Below are 20,833 nucleotides of genomic sequence, written 5' to 3'. Positions count from 1 at the left end.
TTTAGTTTAAATTAGGGTGGCTTTAGCTGAAAATGGATTTAAAACACTGAGAATTTAATAATGTGGGATTTTGTTTGTTTTTTTGCTGTGTAGCTCAAAAACCAATACTCACACTGAATTAAAAACAAAGCAACTCCAGAAACAATTGCAGACCAGATTTTACCTTGTCATCCTATGAAATCTCTTTACCAAACTCTGCTCTCTGTATTTACAGTATACACTGTTCAGTATGCAATTTTCACAGTGAAAGAAAACATTGCCCATATCCTCAACATACTTCCCCCACATATATTTCTATGTAACTCCTTGGGGTTTACAGAGCATGGCCCCCTTAAATCTTTTTCTTATGCAGGAGGGGGAGCAGTGAGAGAAAGGAGGGAAACTTGGGGTGTGGCTCTGAAGACCGGGGAGAGAAGGGCTGCAGCCGGGAGGCCTTGGACAAAGTGAAGGGGAGAGAACCTGCCTGAAGCCTGGGAAGGACAGGGAGGCCGATCAGGGACACCCCAGAACAGGAGCCAGAAGGAGCAATGTGCCATGGAGGAATCGCCCGAGAAGGACAGGCCGGAGCTGGACCCAGTATCACTGCTGCCCAGAGCTGCATGGGGCTGTGAGTACTGAGGCTTGTGACTCTGCATTGGGAATAAGGAGGGAGGCTGCTAGCTTAAGTGGGTAGGTTGTTGCTCTGTGTGGCTTTGCAGAGAGTGGAAGAAGGGGGCACCAGAGGGGTTTGTTGGGGAAAGTTCACTGGCGCCGAAGACGAGCAGGAGCACCCAAGACTCACTATTGAACTGGAACTTTGCTCAGGACTCTTTACTCCTATGTGCAGACACATTGCTCGGTGTCAGCCCTTTCAGACTGTGCTACCACTGGCCTGTGGGGCCTTGGTTTCGATGCAACCCTGTTCTACTGCTCCCCCTACATTTCCCCTTGTTGTTTTTCTCCTCTCATCCCTCTGTAAATAAATATCTCCCTTTGTTATATCCATTGTACTTTTCCTGTGGGGATGTGTGGAACAGGTGCCCCTGGGGTGCAAGGAATTTTTCCTGCAGCATTCCTGTGCGTGCTGTCTTTTGGCCAGCGCTGCCTGCAGGACCAGTGTAACCACTAGGCCATATAGGCGGCCGCCAAGGGTGCCAAGATTTGGGGGCACAAAAAAGTGGTGCCCCAAATTTTTTTTTACACTATTGCTGGAAAACAAATGGATAAAGAAAAGAGAAACGTCGTTGAACTTGCATTTTAACTTGTCGTTCTCTCGTACATTACAACTATAGCCTACGCCAGCTCTGCGGTGCGGGCACAAGCGTACTGCTTCACTACGGTACAAAGCGGCAATGATGTCATTTTTCTCGTCACGCGCAGCCACTACCTGTTCTGACAGGCTGTTTATCATGCTACGTTTACTAGTTTTCGGGGGTTGTCAACTGAGGCTAACCATTTTTGTTGAGTTGTTTCAGATCTAAGTCTCTGGCAGCTGCTGCTGCATCATTTCGCTAATACTTTGTCAATTGTGTGTGTATGTTTTGTATTTGAGTGTATATGTTTATCATGTGCGAATATCCGTGTGTAGGTTGCTGAAATTTGTTATATTGATATTGTCAGTTGTTGTTGTATGACGGAGTATCCACCATTCTAATTTTATAAATTTTATTAATAACAATAATTGGATATTCTAAAGGTAGAATAAAAAGTAGTAGATTTTGATATGAAGGAAGGAAGTATACATGACTAAAAAAAGTATTTCCGATTACAATCAACATTGCTTAATTTTAAGGAAAAGTCATCTTGATCTCTTAATCATTATGCAGTATTCATTTTTGAAAGTTTATAATAAGCGATGCTCCCCGGGGGAGGGGTGGGAGGGCACAAGGTGGAAGTTTCGCCTAGGGCGCAAAATATCCTTGCACCAGCCCTGGCTGCCTGCAGGAGCAGACTCCATCTTGGCCACGAGGGTGCTAAAGTTACATCTATAAGAAGCAAAGAAGAGTCAAGCAGGCTTTGCGCTACTTAGGATATGGTGCAGCATAACTCCACTCTGAAGAATTACAAGGTAAAAGGGGGAACGCATACCAATGATGGAATTGTTAGCACCAAGAATAACCTGTGTATAGAATGCAATCACATCAACACAGTTCTCCACTAGTGGGGGAAAAAAAACAGTGAACCAGCTCAGAAAATCACTGCTGCTTCAGTAAGTGTCAGTTAAATATTGATTGGAGTCAGTCAATATTTTGCTGGTCCAAAGAACCTGAAAGTACGGAAGATAGTGATAAAGCAAAAGGTAATTTATGGAGCATCTGATACACATCACTGTTCTGCACAAATAATACTGAGCTAGTACCTAGTTAGTACTTGATATTCATGAAAAAAATACATAGAATCAAACCTGTGACCAATTCTCTGATTTCCAAATCTGTAGTCTTCCGGAGTAACCGTACTAATGCTGGGATACCACCACAGTTTTTCAGAGCAATTTTGTTGTCATCATTTGCTTTCCCATACACCAAGTTTCTCAAAGCTCCACAGGCACTACGGTGGACTTCTGTCATTCGATGATCCAACAGGTCCACCAGTAATTGTATTCCTCCTTGTCTTCTTATCTGAAACAGCCAAAAGTGACAACCAAGGTTTTAGGGAATGAGCAGGTACAGTGCACACATTATTCAGTTTAATAAATAGTGGTGCTCAAATTAAGAGAATGCATAGCACTTGCTTGTGGTCCAAGAACAGCTGTAAGTTCATAGGGTGCTGGCTCCTTCCCTTTGACACCATTGAAAGCAAAGCTCGTTCCAGTGAAGATTCTGAGCAACTGTTAAAGCAACTGAAACAATGAGGAGCCAAAACAGTTGCCTCAACAAGGGACTTCTGCACTGATCCAGTAAGTTTAATTTCATTACCAGGCAAATTGGTTGAAACTATAGTAAAGAATAGAATTGTCAGAAACACAGCTGAACACAACATGTTGCAGATGAGTCATCACAGCTTTTGTAAAGAGAAATTATGCCTCACCAATCTATTAGAATCCTTTGATGGGGTCAATAAATATGAGGGCAAGGGTGATCCTGGGGCTATAGTATGCCTGAACTTTCATTCAGCCTTTGACAAGATCCCACACCAAAGGCTCTTAAGCAAAGTAACCAGTCATGGGATAAGATGGAAGGTCCTCTCACTGATCAGTAACTGATTAAAAGTTATAAAACCATTTCAACATATTCATAACTGATCTGGAGAAAATGGTAAACAGTGAGGAGGCAAAGTTTGCCGACTATTCAAATTTACTCAAGATAATTAAGTCCAAAGCTGACTGCAAAGAGTTACAAGGGATTTCACTAAATTGGGTCGCTGGGCAACAAAATGGCAGATGAAATTCAATGTTGATAAATGCAAAGTAATTCACATTGGAAAACATAATCACAACTATACATACAAAATGATGGGAACTAAATTAGCTGTTACCATTCTAGAAACAGATCTTGAAGTCATTATCGATAGTTCTCTAAAAACATCTGATCATTGTGCAAGTGGCTGTCAAAAAAGCTAACAGAGTGTCAGTATCCATTAGGAAAGGGATAGTTAATTAGATAGAAAGTATCATAATGCCACTATATAAATCCATGATATGCCTACACCTAGAATACTGAATGCAGGTCTGGTCACCCCAGCTCAAAAAAAAAATAGAATTGGAAAAAGTACAAAAATGGCAATAAAATGATTAGGGGTCTAGAATAGTTTCCATATATGGAGAAGTTAAAAAGATTGGAACTAAGCAGGGATATGATAGAGGTTTATAAAACCATGAATGGTGTGGAGAAAGTGACTAAAAGGAAATGTTATTTACTCCTTCACATAACACACGAACCAAGGGCCACTCAATGAAATTAATAAATAGCAGGTTTATAACAAACATGGGGAGTACTTTTTCATATAACTCAGTCAACATCTGGAATTCATTTCCAGGAGATGATGTGAAGGCCAAAAGTATAATTTGGTTCAAGAAAGAATGAAATAAGTTCACAGAGGATAGGTCTATCAATGGCTATTAGCCAAGATGGTCAGGGGTGCAACCCCATAATCTGTATGTCCCTAAACCTCTGACTGCCAGAAGCTGTGAGTGGATGACAGGGGATGGATCGCTCAGTAATTGTCCTGTTCTGTTCATTCCCTCTGAATCATTTGGCACTGGCCACTGTTGGAAGACAGGATACTGGGCTGATAGACCACTAGCCCATACATTCTTAGGTAGTAAATTATAATTATTTGTTAAAGTATGATTAATGTTGTGTGTGTTCATTCATTTAGTCAGTTTATCAGAAACCAAGAATGCAAGACACTTTCATTCCTTTTAAAATATGTACCTTTTTCAGTGTCAAAATTTGAGCATTAAAAATTATATGCTGGTGAAATAACAGTCATCAGTTTTCTGCTCCCTGTGTACTATGGTATATCATCACATCATTGTTTTAGGATATGAATCATATAATACAAAGTGCCTCAATAGAGAGATGCAGGTACATCGTGTTAATTTTTTTTTGGCAGTTTACAGAAGAGAACATTCTTGTCCGTATAATATTCACATTACAAAGAATAAAGTATTTAAATTAATATCACTTTAATGTATGCAGCACTGTGGTAACAAAGCCTAGGTACAGAAGGCAGATAGTAATTATTTGAAGATAACCTATATTTTTCCCAGAGTATTAATTGCCATTCAATGTTCCCTACATGGTGTTCACCTGTCTAGGCATTCTGTAGACTATCTATAAAGCACATTGGTCAGTGGTAAAACCAGAGATTGACTATGGTTGTGGCTGGATAATAGTACATAACATCAGACTCATGACAGGAGTTCATTCATCTCTCTGTCACTCTGTGCTTGTGCAACCTGGAGGAACACTGATGCCTTTCAGTTCAGAAAACACAAAAATAGATAAAGAATTTGTTCTGCAATATATCTGACTGATCCAAAACTCAACTACTGCAAATATGATCATTTGCAATTAAAGATATTTGCCACTTTCTAAATCAGATACTTTTACTGAGGAGAAATATGCACTCTTGAATCCATCACCAACACTTTGAATCAAACATGTCAGTTTTTTCTAATAAATCATATTTTCAAACCTGATGTGTTGCATGAGGAACAGCTATATCACCCACTTGACTCAATATGCAACATTTACTGAAATAAATAGACTAAGAACTGAACTTAATATATCAAGCACTAAACTTGACACATCAGTTCAGTAAAAGGTACATGAAGTACTGAACTCGATATTTCAGTCTTCAGAGAGAGATGCTTATATGATTTGATGGAAGATAATGGGAGAAAACATTTGGATTAAAAGAAAATATACCCAGGGTATCACTCGTTTTGCTATGATGTGTGACATCAGTAACAATGGAATGAAAAACAGAGACCATAGGGCTGGACCAGAAGGTTTTAAAATAAAAGATGTGCAAAATGATTTTTGATAAGTACTTCAATGATTGCTTAGAAAAAGATTGAAATAGTGACGGAACAAAAAGGAAATTCAAGCAAGTACACCTAAAATAAACATTTTTCATGTATGTGATATAACTCATCTGATGACCTCAAAGGGGGCTCTGTCACAGCCCCTGTGATCTCTGTCCCAGTCTGTGCATGGACATTATTTCCAAGTGAACCTCTCCCAGAGTGGAACCCTGTGGTTCACCCTGCTCTAGACTGGATCATCAGGATACACCCCACTATTCTCCTGCCCACACACACTTTTTACCAACTGGACTGTCACAGTTGCAGGGAGAATGGTGCCTTAGACCCCATTCCCCCTTTGCGATCCTTCTTGAGTGCACCGCTTAGGTGATAGGTTTTGCTACCTTCACCTCCCTCTGGGTGGAACCTGCAGTTGCACCACTCTTAGGCTGGATCCCTAGGTGGCAGCCCCCCTGTTTCCAACCATGATAACTCATCAGGCCCGAATGGATTGGGTACCTGCAAGCAACTTCCCTCTGGGAATCTCTGACCAGTGGCTGATTACAGGGATACGAAACAGATTATTCAAAACAAATGTACTGTGCATTCACCCAAAGGTATATAGCAATCAGATAAAAGTGAACAACATAGCATGATAGCCACAACAATAATAAATAATAATAATACCACCTAGCTCTTATATTGTGTTTTTCCATCAGCAGGGCTTAAGGTGCATTACAAAGTAGGTCATTATCCCCATTTTACAGATGAGTAAATACAAGCCTAAATGCCTTGGATCTTACCTAAACCTTAACATTCCCTCGCACATTTTGATAAGTTCTACTTAGGTCAGGTACCTCCACCTCTGGGCTGGGAGAGAGAAACTCTCCCACTGCAGATGCTGTTGTCAGTAACTCTACATCTGTGTCTCCCATCAACAACTTCCCTTGAACAGCTGTTGACAACTCACCCATCCCCAACTTCCTTTTTCTAGGGGGCCTTTACATGCATTTTGTGTCATTTTGATCTCTAAGCTTGTTACCTCAGCAAAGCGGCTGAGTCACTTGTATAGGAGCCTGCAAATCACCTCTTCACAGCTCAGCTGTTGACTTTTGAGGGTTTGCCATCCTGTTCCTTACCTGGACTATTGTGTTGCCTCCTTACTTTTTTACCCAACAGCTCACTATTAAACTGTACCAGTAAATTCCCACCTTCCAATAGCCCAATATAGCTATGCATTGACTATCTTAATAGGTAGGTCACATAATCATAAAATTAGTATAGATGAATATTCCCAGGCTCTATAAACATTAGTTAATTAAGACTCATAACCCTCTTATGCGGTATAATGAAGGATTATTATCTCCTGTTTACAGTTAGAGAAACTGTGGCACAGGAAACTAAAATGATTTGCTCGAGGTCCTAGAAGGAGTTTCAGATATAGCTCAGAGAAGTCAGACATCCTGAGTTCCAGAGGCAAATACTCAGCTGGTGTAAATTGTTATAGCTTCACTGACTTCAATAGATCTTTGGCCTAAGGTACCTTGATAGACAGATACATGATGATTTGCACAAGCTAAGGTTCAGAACCTACTCTACACGGACATAAAAACTGACAAGGATTTGTGTTGCGCCTCTCTTCAGGTGAGATGATGAGATAATTGTTAGGTGCAATACTTACTAATATACAAGTGGCTGCTTTTTTACTTCATTCACAATGCAAAATGAGCATGTATGCAGACAAGGTGTTCGCTCACCACCACAAATGATTAGTGTAGCACCGGATCACTTAAAGACTCAGGGGCCAAACTCTGCACTCATTTACACAAATCAGTTGCAGAATAACCCGCTGGAATGACCTATATTATATCAAAAACATAAACCATACCTGCTACTTAAGGAGGTGGTCTTGGAATAATTTTCACTTTGGCCAGGCAACATGGTTGCTTGTCCCTATGGTTTTTCCCTTTCTACAACAACAATTGCTGGTTTCTTGCCCCACTGTTACTCAAATTACAGTAGCAATAATTGATATATTGATGTTCACCTATATCCACAACTCTGTGTGTATATATGATGATGCCACTGAACTACATCTGAATGCATTCACATGTAATGACTAAACAACTTAGACAGTGCGTCACTATTTTCCTAACAGTGAGCTCCCTACTGTCTCAAACCAGGAGTCTTTTGGAAAGGTAATGTATCAGTTTACATGGCTGTCTCATCTGTATCATTGATTGGTGAACTAGTTTCAGTGGTGAACAAATCATGGTCAGCTCTCAGTGCGTTTCTTCTAGGAAATTTATCAGTGTCAATGGCTTACTCTATCACTAGGTAAATTAAGTATATATCCGGTCCACATGCAACATATCCATTGACAAAATAAAAAGTCAATATTATATTGAAGAAGTGTCAGAGCCAATGTGGATACTCTTGATATAGCTGTATGACATTAAGTTTGTGACTTTTTTGATAGTTTATTTTTCTGGTACAGTAGATTATCAATCAGATTTAACAGGGGATGTATTTTTTTTCAGAGTGACCACGTATTCATTTCAGTATAATATTTCTCAAAAGATCACTTGTATAGTTCAATATTTATAACATGCATTCTATGCCTACATTTTTAATTCAGTGACACCTCCAGGCTCAGGTTGTGCTTATTGAAAGGAGGGGACATTTTGTGTGAATTAATTGGGTTTATGGATTAGCCAACTAAGAATGAGGTTCTAATGTATGTGTTTAAATTAAAAGAGCATTCCGGGGATTTTGGATGGAAAGATAAAGCACCTTTTTTCCAACTATCCTAATATCACCTCCAATGCTGAGCTTTTATGTTCTAATCTTAAATATTTGGTGCATATAAAAATAATACCTGATAATGCATGTGCAACTGATTTTCAAGATACTACTACTCTTGTTACCCAGACTTAGGAGGATGAAACACTTCTTTACTATAACTGACAAAATACAGGTTTCAGAGTACATCTGTGTATATACTAATGCTGAGACCTCCAGGTTCAAATTGAGAATAATTGTGGCTGGAGACAGTGCAGGATCCAAAAAGGGGGAAAGGTAGAGATCTCCTGCTGCCATCCTGGGGGCAGCTGTGGGACCCTTGTGCAATTTAGAACACTGTTAGTGATACTTTAATTATGCAGGATTATAATGGTCCCCTGAGGGACTGTTCTGCCAATCCAGGATCACTGGTGCATGAAGTGCTCTGGCCTACATCCCATAAACTGAGGGGCTATAACCAGGTGGCATAGGACAGCCATGCTAGCTTTATGCTAGCTGGATATTCCCCTATGCAAGGGGAATCATCAACTGTCTGTGTAAGCCAGAATGGTACAAAAAAGATGGAGAAGGGCCAAGGTTTTAATCCAAGATAGTAAAACTTTCAGCCCCATTGGGCCCAAGTCTCACTGCTGTGCAATTGATCAGAATTCAGGTCCCAAGGTTTCGGGATCAAGTTGTAATACTGAGAGGCGTTCTCCCACCAGGGTAGGTAATTCACCTCCCTGAGAGGTAGTAGCTAGGTTGATGGAAGAATTCTTCTGTCAATCTGTCACTGTCTATACCAGGGTTAAGTCACTATATGTCTCTCCGGGGTATGGATTTTTATGCTGATGTAAATTCCCAGTGTGGACCAGGCCTGAGAGAGTGTACTCAGTCCCTGGTGTCAGGAAGCCAGCTGCAGCAGAAACAGTCTCTTAGCAACACACTGACACAGCTGATGCTGGCAGGGGCTGCCTGATTGACTGCACTTTCTGATTGGTGGAGGGGTGGAACTAAGCTACTACTTGTCCCAGAAGCAACCAGAGCTTGCTGGCTGCTTAGTGTGTTCCAAGTACATTAGATCCTGCTTCCTGCTCATGCCCAGCGTGCTCTTGTGCCCATTTCAGTTCCTGAACTTGTCCATACTTGATACCCCTAGCTCCAATCCCCAGCTCGGCTTCCCGACCATGTCTCTGCCTTAGCCACTGGCTCTGGCATTCAGCTCCTGATCCCTGGCTCTGACCTTCAGCTCTGCTCTCGCCTACACTGCCGGGTGTCCCAGGGCCCTGATTCTTGACTCCGGCTCTGCCCCACTCTAAACTCCAGGCCTCGCCACCCCCATGGTTATGACCATTAGGATCTACTGCTCACACCCATTTGTGATCCTGACAGCCAGAAGGAAGAAGATCTTCCTTCTGCAAAATCCTCAGTGATACTTGAATTGGCCAAATAAGGAATTATATTTTGAAGAATCCCAGAGGATCTTCCCCAAAACACATTAAGTTCCTTTTCAGGGACAATACTATCAGCCATACAATCTATCTCTATCTGGATTAATATATTTTGATTTCTTCTTCCTACTCCATGTTCTACTTGCTAGACAAATTCTATATCTAGTTTTATTGAGATCACGCTGATCAAAAATACTCTCCATGCTTTGAGAAGGAATACAAGCATATGAGGTGCACTAATGAAATTTCAGAATGAGACCGCTAACACACTAAGCTAAACAAGAAAATATATTTTTAAAAGTTGAGAAAAACACCAGACATCAGAATCTGCCCCGTATAAGTGTCACTATGTCAAACTTAACCATATGTGTTTCAGCAAAACTCCCCAAGATGATGAAACCTATGCAAGCAAAGAAATCACTTTATACAGTAGAATTTCAGTTACAAACACCAGAGTTACGAACTGACCAGTCAACCATTTGGCTCATTTGGAACCAGGAGTACACAATCAGGTAGCAACAGAGACCAAAAAAGACCCCAAACCAAAAGCCATAATAGTTTACACGTAAACTATTAAAAAAATAAAGGGAAAGCAGCATTTTTCTTCTGCATAGTAAAGTTTCAAAGCTTTATTAAGCCAGTGTTCAGATGTAAATTTTTGAAAGAACCAAAACGTTTTGTTCAGAATTACGAAGAACCTCCATTCCCAAGGTATTTGTAATTCTGTGGTTCTACTGTACTGTGAGCAGTAAACAAATTAAATTAGGGTTGTCAATTAATCACAGTTAATGCCTGTGATTAACTGAAAACAAAATTAACGTGTTAATTTTTTTAACATGCTAATCACATATGTCTGGGCAGGGAGGGAGGCATCGGAGGCTGGGGGCTGAAGCCCCACCCTGGAGCTCCAAGGGTGTGTGGGTGGGTGGGGAGGGGGGGTTCAAAGCCCCAGGATGGCTGGAGTCCTGCGCTCTGAGGGGGGCTGAAGCCTGGATCCCCAAGGCCCGAGTGGGACTGAAGCCTGGATCCCTGAGGCCTGAGCAGGGCTGAAGCCTGGAGCCCCGAGTGGGGCTGAAGTCCCAAACCCCACACTCCAAGAAGGGCTGAAGCCCAGAGTCCCAAGAAGTTCTGAAGCTCATTGCCCCCAGCTGGGCTGAAGCCCAGAGCTCAGTGCTCTGAGTGGGGATGAAGGAAGGGCGGGGGGGGGGGGTCACAATTTTTTCTAGTTGTGGGGTCACCATTTTTTTAAAGTCCAAATGGGGTCGCCAGCACAAAATTTTAAGAAACACTGCCATAGAAAATAGGGGTCTGGTGAGCTCAGTCATCCTGCACCAGCCTCTCCTCCTGTGTCACATGCCGAGTCTCTGAGGTAAAATCCACCCTCCCTTGCAAACAAGGGCTCACTCTGATGAAGGGAGTTATTTAAAAATCATAATAAACAAATACATAATAATAATAAGAAAAGGAGTACTTGTGGCACCTTAGAGACTAACAAATTTATTAGAGCATAAGCTTTCGTGAGCTACAGCTCACTTCATCGGATGCATTTGGTGGAAAAAACAGAGGAGAGATTTATATACACACACACAGAGAACATGAAACAATGGGTTTATCATACACACTGTAAGGAGAGTGATCACTTAAGATAAGCCATCACCAGCAGCAGGGGGGGGAAAGGAGGAAAACCTTTCATGATGACAAGCAAAGTAGGCTAATTCCAGCAGTTAACAAGAATATCAGAGGAACCGTGGGGGGTGGGGTGGGAGGGAGAAATACCATGGGGAAATAGTTTTACTTTGTGTAATGACTCATCCATTCCCAGTCTCTATTCAAGCCTAAGTTAATTGTATCCAGTTTGCAAATTAATTCCAATTCAGCAGTCTCTAGCAACCACACACCACACAACAGAACCACTAACCCAGGAACCTATCCTTGCAACAAAGCCCGTTGCCAACTCTGTCCACATATCTATTCAGGGGATACCATCATAGGGCCTAATCACATCAGCCATACTATCAGAGGCTCGTTCACCTGCGCATCTACCAATGTGATATATGCCATCATGTGCCAGCAATGCCCCTCTGCCATGTACATTGGCCAAACTGGACAGTCTCTACGTAAAAGAATGAATGGACACAAATCAGACGTCAAGAATTATAACATTCAAAAACCAGTTGGAGAACACTTCAATCTCTCTGGTCACTCGATCACAGACCTAAGAGTGGCTATACTTCAACAAAAAAGCTTCAAAAACAGACTCCAACGAGAGACTGCTGAATTGGAATTAATTTGCAAACTGGATACAATTAACTTAGGCTTGAATAGAGACTGGGAATGGATGAGTCATTACACAAAGTAAAACTATTTCCCCATGGTATTTCTCCCTCCCACCCCACCCCCCACTGTTCCTCTGATATTCTTGTTAACTGCTGGAATTAGCCTACCTGCTTGTCACCATGAAAGGTTTTCCTCCTTTCCCCCCCCTGCTGTTGGTGATGGCTTATCTTAAGTGATCACTCTCCTTACAGTGTGTATGATAAACCCATTGTTTCATGTTCTCTGTGTGTGTGTATATAAATCTCTCCTCTGTTTTTTCCACCAAATGCATCCGATGAAGTGAGCTGTAGCTCACGAAAGCTTATGCTCTAATAAATTTGTTAGTCTCTAAGGTGCCACAAGTACTCCTTTTCTTTTTGCGAATACAGACTAACACGGCTGCTACTCTGAAAAAAATAATAATAATAGTAATACTAATAATTCTACATGTGTAAGTTCAACTTTCATGATAAAGAGATTGCACTACAGTACTTGTATGCTGTGAATAGAAAAATACAATTTCTTTTGTTTCTCTTTTTTCCAGTGCAAATATTTGTAATCAAAAATAATAATATAAAGTGAGCACTGTACACTTTGTATTCTGTGTTGTAATTGAAATCAATGTATTTGAAAATCTAGAAAACACTCAAAATATTTAAATAAGTAGTATTCTAGTATTATTCTGTTTAACAGTGCAACTAAGACTGTGATTAATTGCTTTTTTTTTAACCTAATGTTTAATCGTGATTAATTTTTTTAATCGCTTGACAGCCCTAAATTAAATTCATCTTCCTTGGCCATCTCATTTTTACCTTACTGCCTATGATAAACACCAGCCAAAGCTTTTATTCATTCTAACACAGCCTGAGAATGTATTATAGCCAGGTACAAGTGAGAAAACAACATGCAGCCTGCATTATCTATTAATGCTCATGACACTGTCACTGAGTAGGCAACAAGGTCATGCTGCCTGTATATGCTCTCTGTTTAGAAACCTAACAACAGGGCTTGAAAGTTCCCCTTGCTCACTCATGTAAGTAAAAGGCTTGTCCTAGTGAAGACAGACTGCTGTGCAAATGTGAACTAAATATAAACTAATGCATTTTAATCATGTTGAGTCTGCAGAGAGCCAGCTGCAATGCCTCAGTGGCTGGTCATTGCTTTGGCAAGCAGCAGCAGTCAAACCAACAAGGGCCTGGCCAGTTTCACTATTGCTATTAGGAACCCTGTGAGCTCCACTGAGTACAGAAGTGAACACCACTCCTCCTGCCCTTGCAGAAGCAGCAAAGAGGAGATGTAGAGTAGCAGAAACTGTCTCCACGCTCAGTAGCTAGCTAGCTCTGTGGGAAGGAGAGCATAGCAAAGAGTCTCTCCTTTTCCATCAACATTCTTCTTAATTCTAATTAAAAAAAAAGAGCTCTTTGTACCAAAGGAAATGGAAGAAATCTAACAGAAGTTGAGCGTTTTGTTGAGCCAAATACCATCAACCATAAATGTAAGCATAATAAATGTAACATGCTGCATCACTCAGCAATTACTCTGTCACACTTCTATTACTAAGAAACCATTTTTCAGCATATCAAAATACAATAAAATTCCAATATGTGTGAATTATTTAATGTTACTGTGCTGCATATATGAGAGAGACAAAGTAAGATAATACCTTTTAGTGAATCAACTTCTGTTGGTGCAAGAGACAAGCTTTCAAGCTCACACAGTGCTTGTCTCTTGCACCAACAGAAGTTGATCCACTAAAAGATATTACCTCATCCACCCTGTCTCTCCAATATCCTGGGACCAACATAGCTACAACTACACTGCATGTATAACACAGATAAAGAATCAATGACTGGGAGCACATTAAATGTAATGCATGTTGAATAAAATCAAAATTATGATGACAATTCTATTTAAGTTCAATACTTGAAATTTTCAATAATAATTGGTTGTGATCTTAGAAGCTGGAAAATAGCACTCAATTTTGTAACAATAGATTGTCTGTTGATTTAATACAAAAACTTAATATTAAAGTTATGTTCCACAATTTCAGAGAAACAGAAGCTAGAGGTGAATGGAATCAAATGTCAGAAGCTATTCAAACACTGAGAGCCTTAATTGATTTGATCTCTTCAGAGCTGCTTTCAAAGGCGATATCATCACAAAGGTACAGAAGAAGCAACATCTATGAAAGCTTTACAATGTACTGTCAGAGTTACTGGGCTAACCATACCTTTGACCCCTCCTGGTCTCTTTGAGTGCAACGTCTCTTGCACTGCAGGCCCCAGGTGCTAAATGTGATTACCTCAGCAGGCTCCAGTTATGTTCAGTACCCACAGTTCATAGATTCATAGATTATAAGGCCAGAAGGGACACTGTAATCAGCAAGTCTGACTTTCTTCATAACACAGGCCATGGTGCTTCTCTATTGGAATGACAGCATATTATTTAGAAAAACATCCAATCTTGATTTAAAATCTTGCAGTGGTGGAGAACTCACCACAACCCTTGGTAAGTTGTTCCAATGGTTAATTACCCACTCTTTCAGGACCTGTTGCTTCTGTTCCACCTCAGTATGTTCTCCCTGGGAATTGTTCACTCTCTAGTCTACCCCATCCCTCTCTCTCCACACAATCCTTTTTACCATTAAGCATCCCTTTGAACTTTAGGCTCCCAGCATTGGCAAAGCAGCTGAGTAACTTCGGGCTGGAGCTTAGAAGTAGGCCGTTGTCTTGTAATTGCTCTGCACGTGTTTGTTGGGAGGTTGTTTATCTAGAGCCATTTCTCCTTGTTTTTCCGACAGCCCCCAATTAAGCTAGACCAATACATTTGTCACCTCTGGCCACTTTGTGGCCTCCCCTCTCAGTGTCTGAGGCCTACAGCCATTACCTTTCTTGGGTTTGGGGTGGAACCTCACATTCCCCTCCCTCCAGACCAGATTTAGGCTACAATTTCTTCTGACCTTCCTTGTGATTGCCAAGTTCTGTTACCTCCTAGGGGCTATAACAGGGTTTACCAGCTAGCCATTACATTATTTATTATTAAATAAAGCCATGCATGTATTTAGAACAAAATCATTACAGAGAAAACATATCTTGAAAACAATAAATAGCATATATGCCTATGTAAGCTTACCAGGTGTCACCCACCTTCACATGGAGACCCTGATAGCTTTCAAAGTTCTTCAAACCCTTCCAGCAGTGTTTTGCACTCTTGGTGAAAGTCTCCTGTCAATTCTTTGCATAATGACAGGTTTCAGAGTAGCAGCCGTGTTAGTCTGTATTCACAAAAAGAAAAGGAGTACTTGTGGCACCTTAGAGACTAACAAATTTATTAGAGCATAAGCTTTCGTGAGCTACAGCTCACTTCATCGGATGCATCCGATGAAGTGAGCTGTAGCTCACGAAAGCTTATGCTCTAATAAATTTGTTAGTCTCTAAGGTGCCACAAGTACTCCTTTTCTTTTTGTCAATTATTGGATCAAGTAAGGATGACCTATCCTCATTCCCCCCAGTAGCAAGCTGCACACTTTATATAATTCTTGGTTCTTTTCTGGGCCTTTGAAACCTGGTCAAAACCAGTAGGTATATGCAATGGTACTTCTGCCACCTTTGTGTTTACTGTTAGAGAGCTTATTTCTTCACTCTCCCACTTCCCTGGTCCTTCTCGCATGAACTGAGAGCAACAATACCCGAAGTCTGAAGGTGCAAACAATTCGATGTTTATTGGGGTGAACTTCCAGCAAGCTTAAATCCAAGTTCCTTTTTCCTTATTTTCGAATCCCAGCTTACTTCCTGTTTGCCCCTAATTTATATAGTAATATTCTTAGCTATACCTTAACCAATCATTCTACTGAAATGTAACTAACCAATCCTAACATATTGTAACATGATTAGCTAACCAATTATATCCCACCACCTTAATTATTTTACACCCAGCAAAATTAATTATACAGCAGACAGAAACAATCACAGAACCAGACAGAGATTATGCAGACAAACAATAGCAAAGTGGGAACTATAATGACAAACAGAATACAGAAGTGAGGATTTCACAACTACATCTATAAAGACATAAGGGTTTTCCAGCTGTGTCTATTGATAAGTGAGTTCTTACCAGACAGAAAACTATCAACCTAAATTTACTTTTACATCTTCTAGGCTCTTCCCTTTTTTCTGGAGGTGATAGATCGGATCACCTTCCTAACAGCCCCATATTGACTAGTTTGGAATGTGAGGATGTGACCGTTCGCTTCCCAGCTTATGGCTTTCTGCTGCTTAGCCAAAGGCATTGGCCTAAGAACAGGGCCTCAGACTGTCACAGTGAAAGAAGGCCCTTACACAGATTCTTTCTTGTATACCTCAATTACTAGCTACTAAATGATAAACATATACCTACATTCTTAGAGTGTAGGCCTTTACAGACAGGCCTGAATATCTATATCCTAACATTTACCTGTCTAGACATCTGTGGTAATTACCTCCAGTGGTGCTAGTTCTTGATAGTTCATTCATGCTTAAGTGACTTCTCCGTCAACACTGCATTGCGTATCTTATTAACCTCTTCACACCCAGACAGTAACAATACAAGTGAGACAGGAAAACTGAGTCACACATATCCTTTCATAATAATAAATCAGAAGTTTCCCAGTGCTCCACAACATTCATACAGGCAAGTCTAACAACACATCATAACTATACAATAACTTTACTTCATTGATCAGGTCACATACAGTATTCATAACATTATTTACAGATCAGTATTCTTAAATTTTTCAACAGCAGCTCCATGTCAGCTACATTAATGACTTAAATTACTTATATTTTAACTTATTTGCATTCTTAAAAACATTTTACTCTAAAAGGGAACAAAACCATCATGCTTGCTAGGGTATGCTGCTAAAAATCAACAACTTCTTTGTCAACTAGTTTCAGAAGTCTTTCCATTGAAGTCTGATTGCTACGACTGTACTAGAAAATGGGAAAACAATCCCCCTGCCCCCCCGAAAAAAACCCAATATCAAAATATTAGTAGAGATAGCCTATTTCCGCTGACACTTTTGATATTAATGTAAATGTATCAGGCTCAAACTGGAATTCCATAAAGGGAAAGGAAATTCATTTCTCACAGCTATATATTCCAAAATGTCTACAAAACAGCAGGCAGACAGTGTAATGTCCTTAAACCAACAATGCATGGGAGATCTATTGAAGACAAATTTATCTAAAACAGTATAGCTTAATTTAGCTTGATTATCAAAGTAATTTGCTGCAAGTTTCAAAAAGTGCCGATCAATTTTAGCTCAAAATAGAGTGGAATGTTATACTAATTGCTAAATCAGAGGTTTAATCTAGGTCCCATTTAAAGCAGATTTGTAAAACTATCATTAAGAACTTGTTAGATCAGACACAAGAGTAACATTCAAAGAAGTGAACAGGGATAATTTAAATAAATTCAGATACTGCTACATATACAATATTCCACTGGGGGTAAATCTAGCTTGTACCTGCATGCTGAACTCCAAACTATGAACAATCACATTTTTTACATCTATATACAATAGCAGTCAGCTGCCCAATGAGCTCAAGAGCCAAGTTGAACATAAGCATGCAAAAATTTAGTAGTAGGGTTCATACACTCAGGATCCACACACAAAGGAATCCTTCCTTCTGGGTGTGGATATCCCACCCCATGCATGCCAAGAGGGAGTCAACCACCTGTGCAGCATGCTTCTTCCCCATTCCTACAAAGGGACATCCATAGGTCCAGAAGCTATTTGTCAAATGGGTACAGGGAATGGACTCACATCACTTCCCCGAATCACACTCTGACTCTACCTGTTAATTAATCCAATTGGGGCTTAATTGTCTTTTGTGTACTCACCTCATCCCCTTCCTGTAGAGCAGAAGCCCCCTTAAAGGTGAACAGCCCAGGTTCAGGCACAGTATGGGGAACCCCTTATAACTTTCTTTAAGAGAGCCATACTGCTAGAGAGCTAGAGAGGGCAGGAGGTTATTAAAGCCACTGCAGAGGCACATGGCTTCTGCAGGACAGGCTATTGGATTCCCTAACTTACAAGTGGCTATGGAAGGATCAGTGGTTTCTATGGCCAGAATCCTTGTTTCTTCCATAGGGAGGCAAACCCAACTCACTGACTGCGTCATTTCTTTTTCATCCTCCCTGCAGGTTTTGTCATGTGAGGGTACAGAGGAAGAATCCTATACCCATAGAATGTAATCCTTAAGGTAATGTGCATAAGAACATATTAGACATCACACTTTTTCTGTTTTCCAGGGAGCTCCAGGGAGAAAGTATCTGTTGTTCTGAGTCTAGGCATCATCATTGTACAGGAAAGACAACTCATTATAGATCAAAGAACTATTCTCTTTACAGCAAAATGACTTACCTTAATGTTCTCAAATTCACAATATTATGGGATCCCCATATGAAGATCCTTTCCTAAATAAAATGTTGAGTAACTATAATGGGACAGTCTAAATAACACCCATAATTATTATATACACAGGGGCCTTTTTTTTTGACCAAAATTGCCTATCATATAAATGATGTGGGTTTATGATTTTTTTTTTTAAAAATCCATTTATAAAAGCTTCTTTTAACAAAAAATATGAATTATGAAATATAAATAGATGTGGATCAGTATCTCTTGTCTAATCAAAACTCTTGCCTTTTTAATCATTAGGAATATAAACTATATTTGATTGCCACACACATCAGAAAATGCATACACAAATCAAGGCCATTAGAAGATGTTATAACTGACTAGCTTAAATGTGTGGTTAGAAATACTGTCCTTTTATTCTGAATAAGGGATTGAAATTCCACCACTATATAAATAAGGTGAATGAGTCTCTGCTCCTCACAGCTCCCCTACTGTACCTTCCATTCTCTTCCACATCCATCCTTGTGCCTTCAACTCCCCTGCTTCCATTCCTATATCTTTGCTCTCCACTTGTGCCCTTCACTGCCTTCCTCCCCTTTTGCCACCCACTTTCAAATACTTCTCCCCTTGCACATCTGCTCCTTCCCACTCCGTTCTCCTTCTGCTTCCCCATATATTAATGAACATGGAGTCCCAATGTGTTCCTTTCACTTGTCCATACACCATACTGATGCATTTGCCATGTTACCATTGGGAACAGTTGTGTACCAGCACCATGAAAATCGATACACTCAGAACAAATGCTAAAAGAACTCTAGAAATGCTCTTGTTTCTACATGTTCCAAAGCCGAGAGGTTGGTGCACTCGTGTTTGACTCCCATCAATTGTTTAAATTCCAAACGTGTAAAGATTTATTCAATTAAGTCTCATGCTTCATATGTCCCCTTCAACTTCCAGCCATTAGATCATGTGATACCTTTCTTTGCTAGATTGAAGAGCTGTTATCAAATATTTGTTGCCTAGGTAGGTATTTATAGACTGTAATCAAGTCATCTCTTACCCTTCTTTTTGTTAAGTTAAATAGATTGAGCTCTTTGAATGTATAAATACAAGGCCTGTTTTCTAATGTTTCAATTGTTCTTATGGCTCTTCTCTGAACCCTCTCAAATTTATCAGCATCCTTGAATTCTGGACACCAGAGCTGGACACAGTATTCCAACAGTGGTCATACCAGTTCCAAATACAGTGGTAAAATAGCCCCTCTTTTCTTACTGAAGATTCCCCTTCTTACTCATCCCAGGATCACATTAGCCCTTTTGGCCACAGCACTGCACTGGAAGCTCACATCCAGTTGATTATCCACCACAACCCCCAAATCTTCTTCAGAGTCATTGCCTCCCTAGATAGTGTCCCCTGTCCTGTAAGTATGGATCACATTCTTTGTTCCTAGATGTATATGTTTCAAATTAGTCACATTAAAATGCACATTGTTTACTTCCAGCCTGTTTACCAAGTGATCCAGATCGCTCTGTATTAGTGACCTGCCCTCTTCATTATTTACCACTTCCTCATTTTCTGTGTCATCTGCAACCTTAATCAGTGATGCTTTCATGTTTTCTTCCAGGTCACTGAAAAAATGTTTCAGAGTAGCAGCCGTGTTAGTCTGTAGTCACAAAAAAGAAAAGGAGTACTTGTGGCACCTTAGAGACTAACAAATTTATTTGAGCATAAGCTTTCGTGAGCTACAGCTCACTTCATCGGATGCATTAAATTTGTTAGTCTCTAAGGTGCCACAAGTACTCCTTTTCTTTTTTGAAAAAATGTTAAATAGCATAGGGTCAAGAACCCATTCCTCTGGAACCCCACTAGAAATTGACCCTCTAGATGATGATTCCCTGTTTACAATTACATTTTGAGGCCTATCAGTTAGTCAGCTTTTACCCTAAACACTTACAGTGTTTTTTTAAAATCATCCTTAGCAATATGTCCAAATTTCTACTTTTTCTAAGATTCCTTTTTGGTTTTCAGGTCACTAAGGCGCTCCTCATGCAGGTTGGCCTCTTACTTTTCTGCCTGTCTTTCCTTCACATTGGAATAGTTTGCTGTTGTGCCTTTAATATTGTCTCTTTGAGAAACTGCCAGCTCTCCTGAGCTCCCTTTTCCCTTAGATTTTCCTCCCAGGGACCCTACTTCCCAGTTCTCTGAGTTTGTTAAAGTCTGCTTTTTAAAAAATCCATTGTGCTTATTCTGATGCTCCTACTCCTCCCTTTCCTTATAATTACGAAGCTGATCATTATATGATCACTTTCACCTGGGTTGCCTTCCACCTTCAGATTTGCAACTAATTCTTCCCTGTTGGTCAGAATCAAATTTAATCTCTATATCTTTAAAACTGAATGAATTTTAAAACATCTAAATTAACTGCCACCACTTTTG

The 20,833-nt window shown here is 40.2% G+C and overlaps 1 protein-coding gene across 14 annotated transcripts in view; it reads right to left on the bottom strand.

Annotated features, from left to right (window-relative positions):
- The window catches only part of CTNND2 (catenin delta 2), a 1,224,220-nt gene that overhangs the window by 239,814 nt on the left and 963,573 nt on the right, over positions 1–20,833 (bottom strand). For all 14 annotated transcript variants that reach the window (XM_038392622.2, XM_043508458.1, XM_038392619.2 and 11 more), the window contains one exon: positions 2,384–2,597. In XM_038392622.2, the coding sequence (XP_038248550.1) occupies positions 2,384–2,597 (214 nt within the window). The remainder of the gene's footprint in view (positions 1–2,383; positions 2,598–20,833) is intronic.

The sequence above is a fragment of the Dermochelys coriacea genome, chromosome 2 (assembly GCF_009764565.3).
Source record: "Dermochelys coriacea isolate rDerCor1 chromosome 2, rDerCor1.pri.v4, whole genome shotgun sequence".
Taxonomy (NCBI): domain Eukaryota; kingdom Metazoa; phylum Chordata; order Testudines; family Dermochelyidae; genus Dermochelys; species Dermochelys coriacea.
Note: the sequence above shows the minus strand (reverse complement) of the source record. Positions and strands in the feature narration are given on the sequence as shown.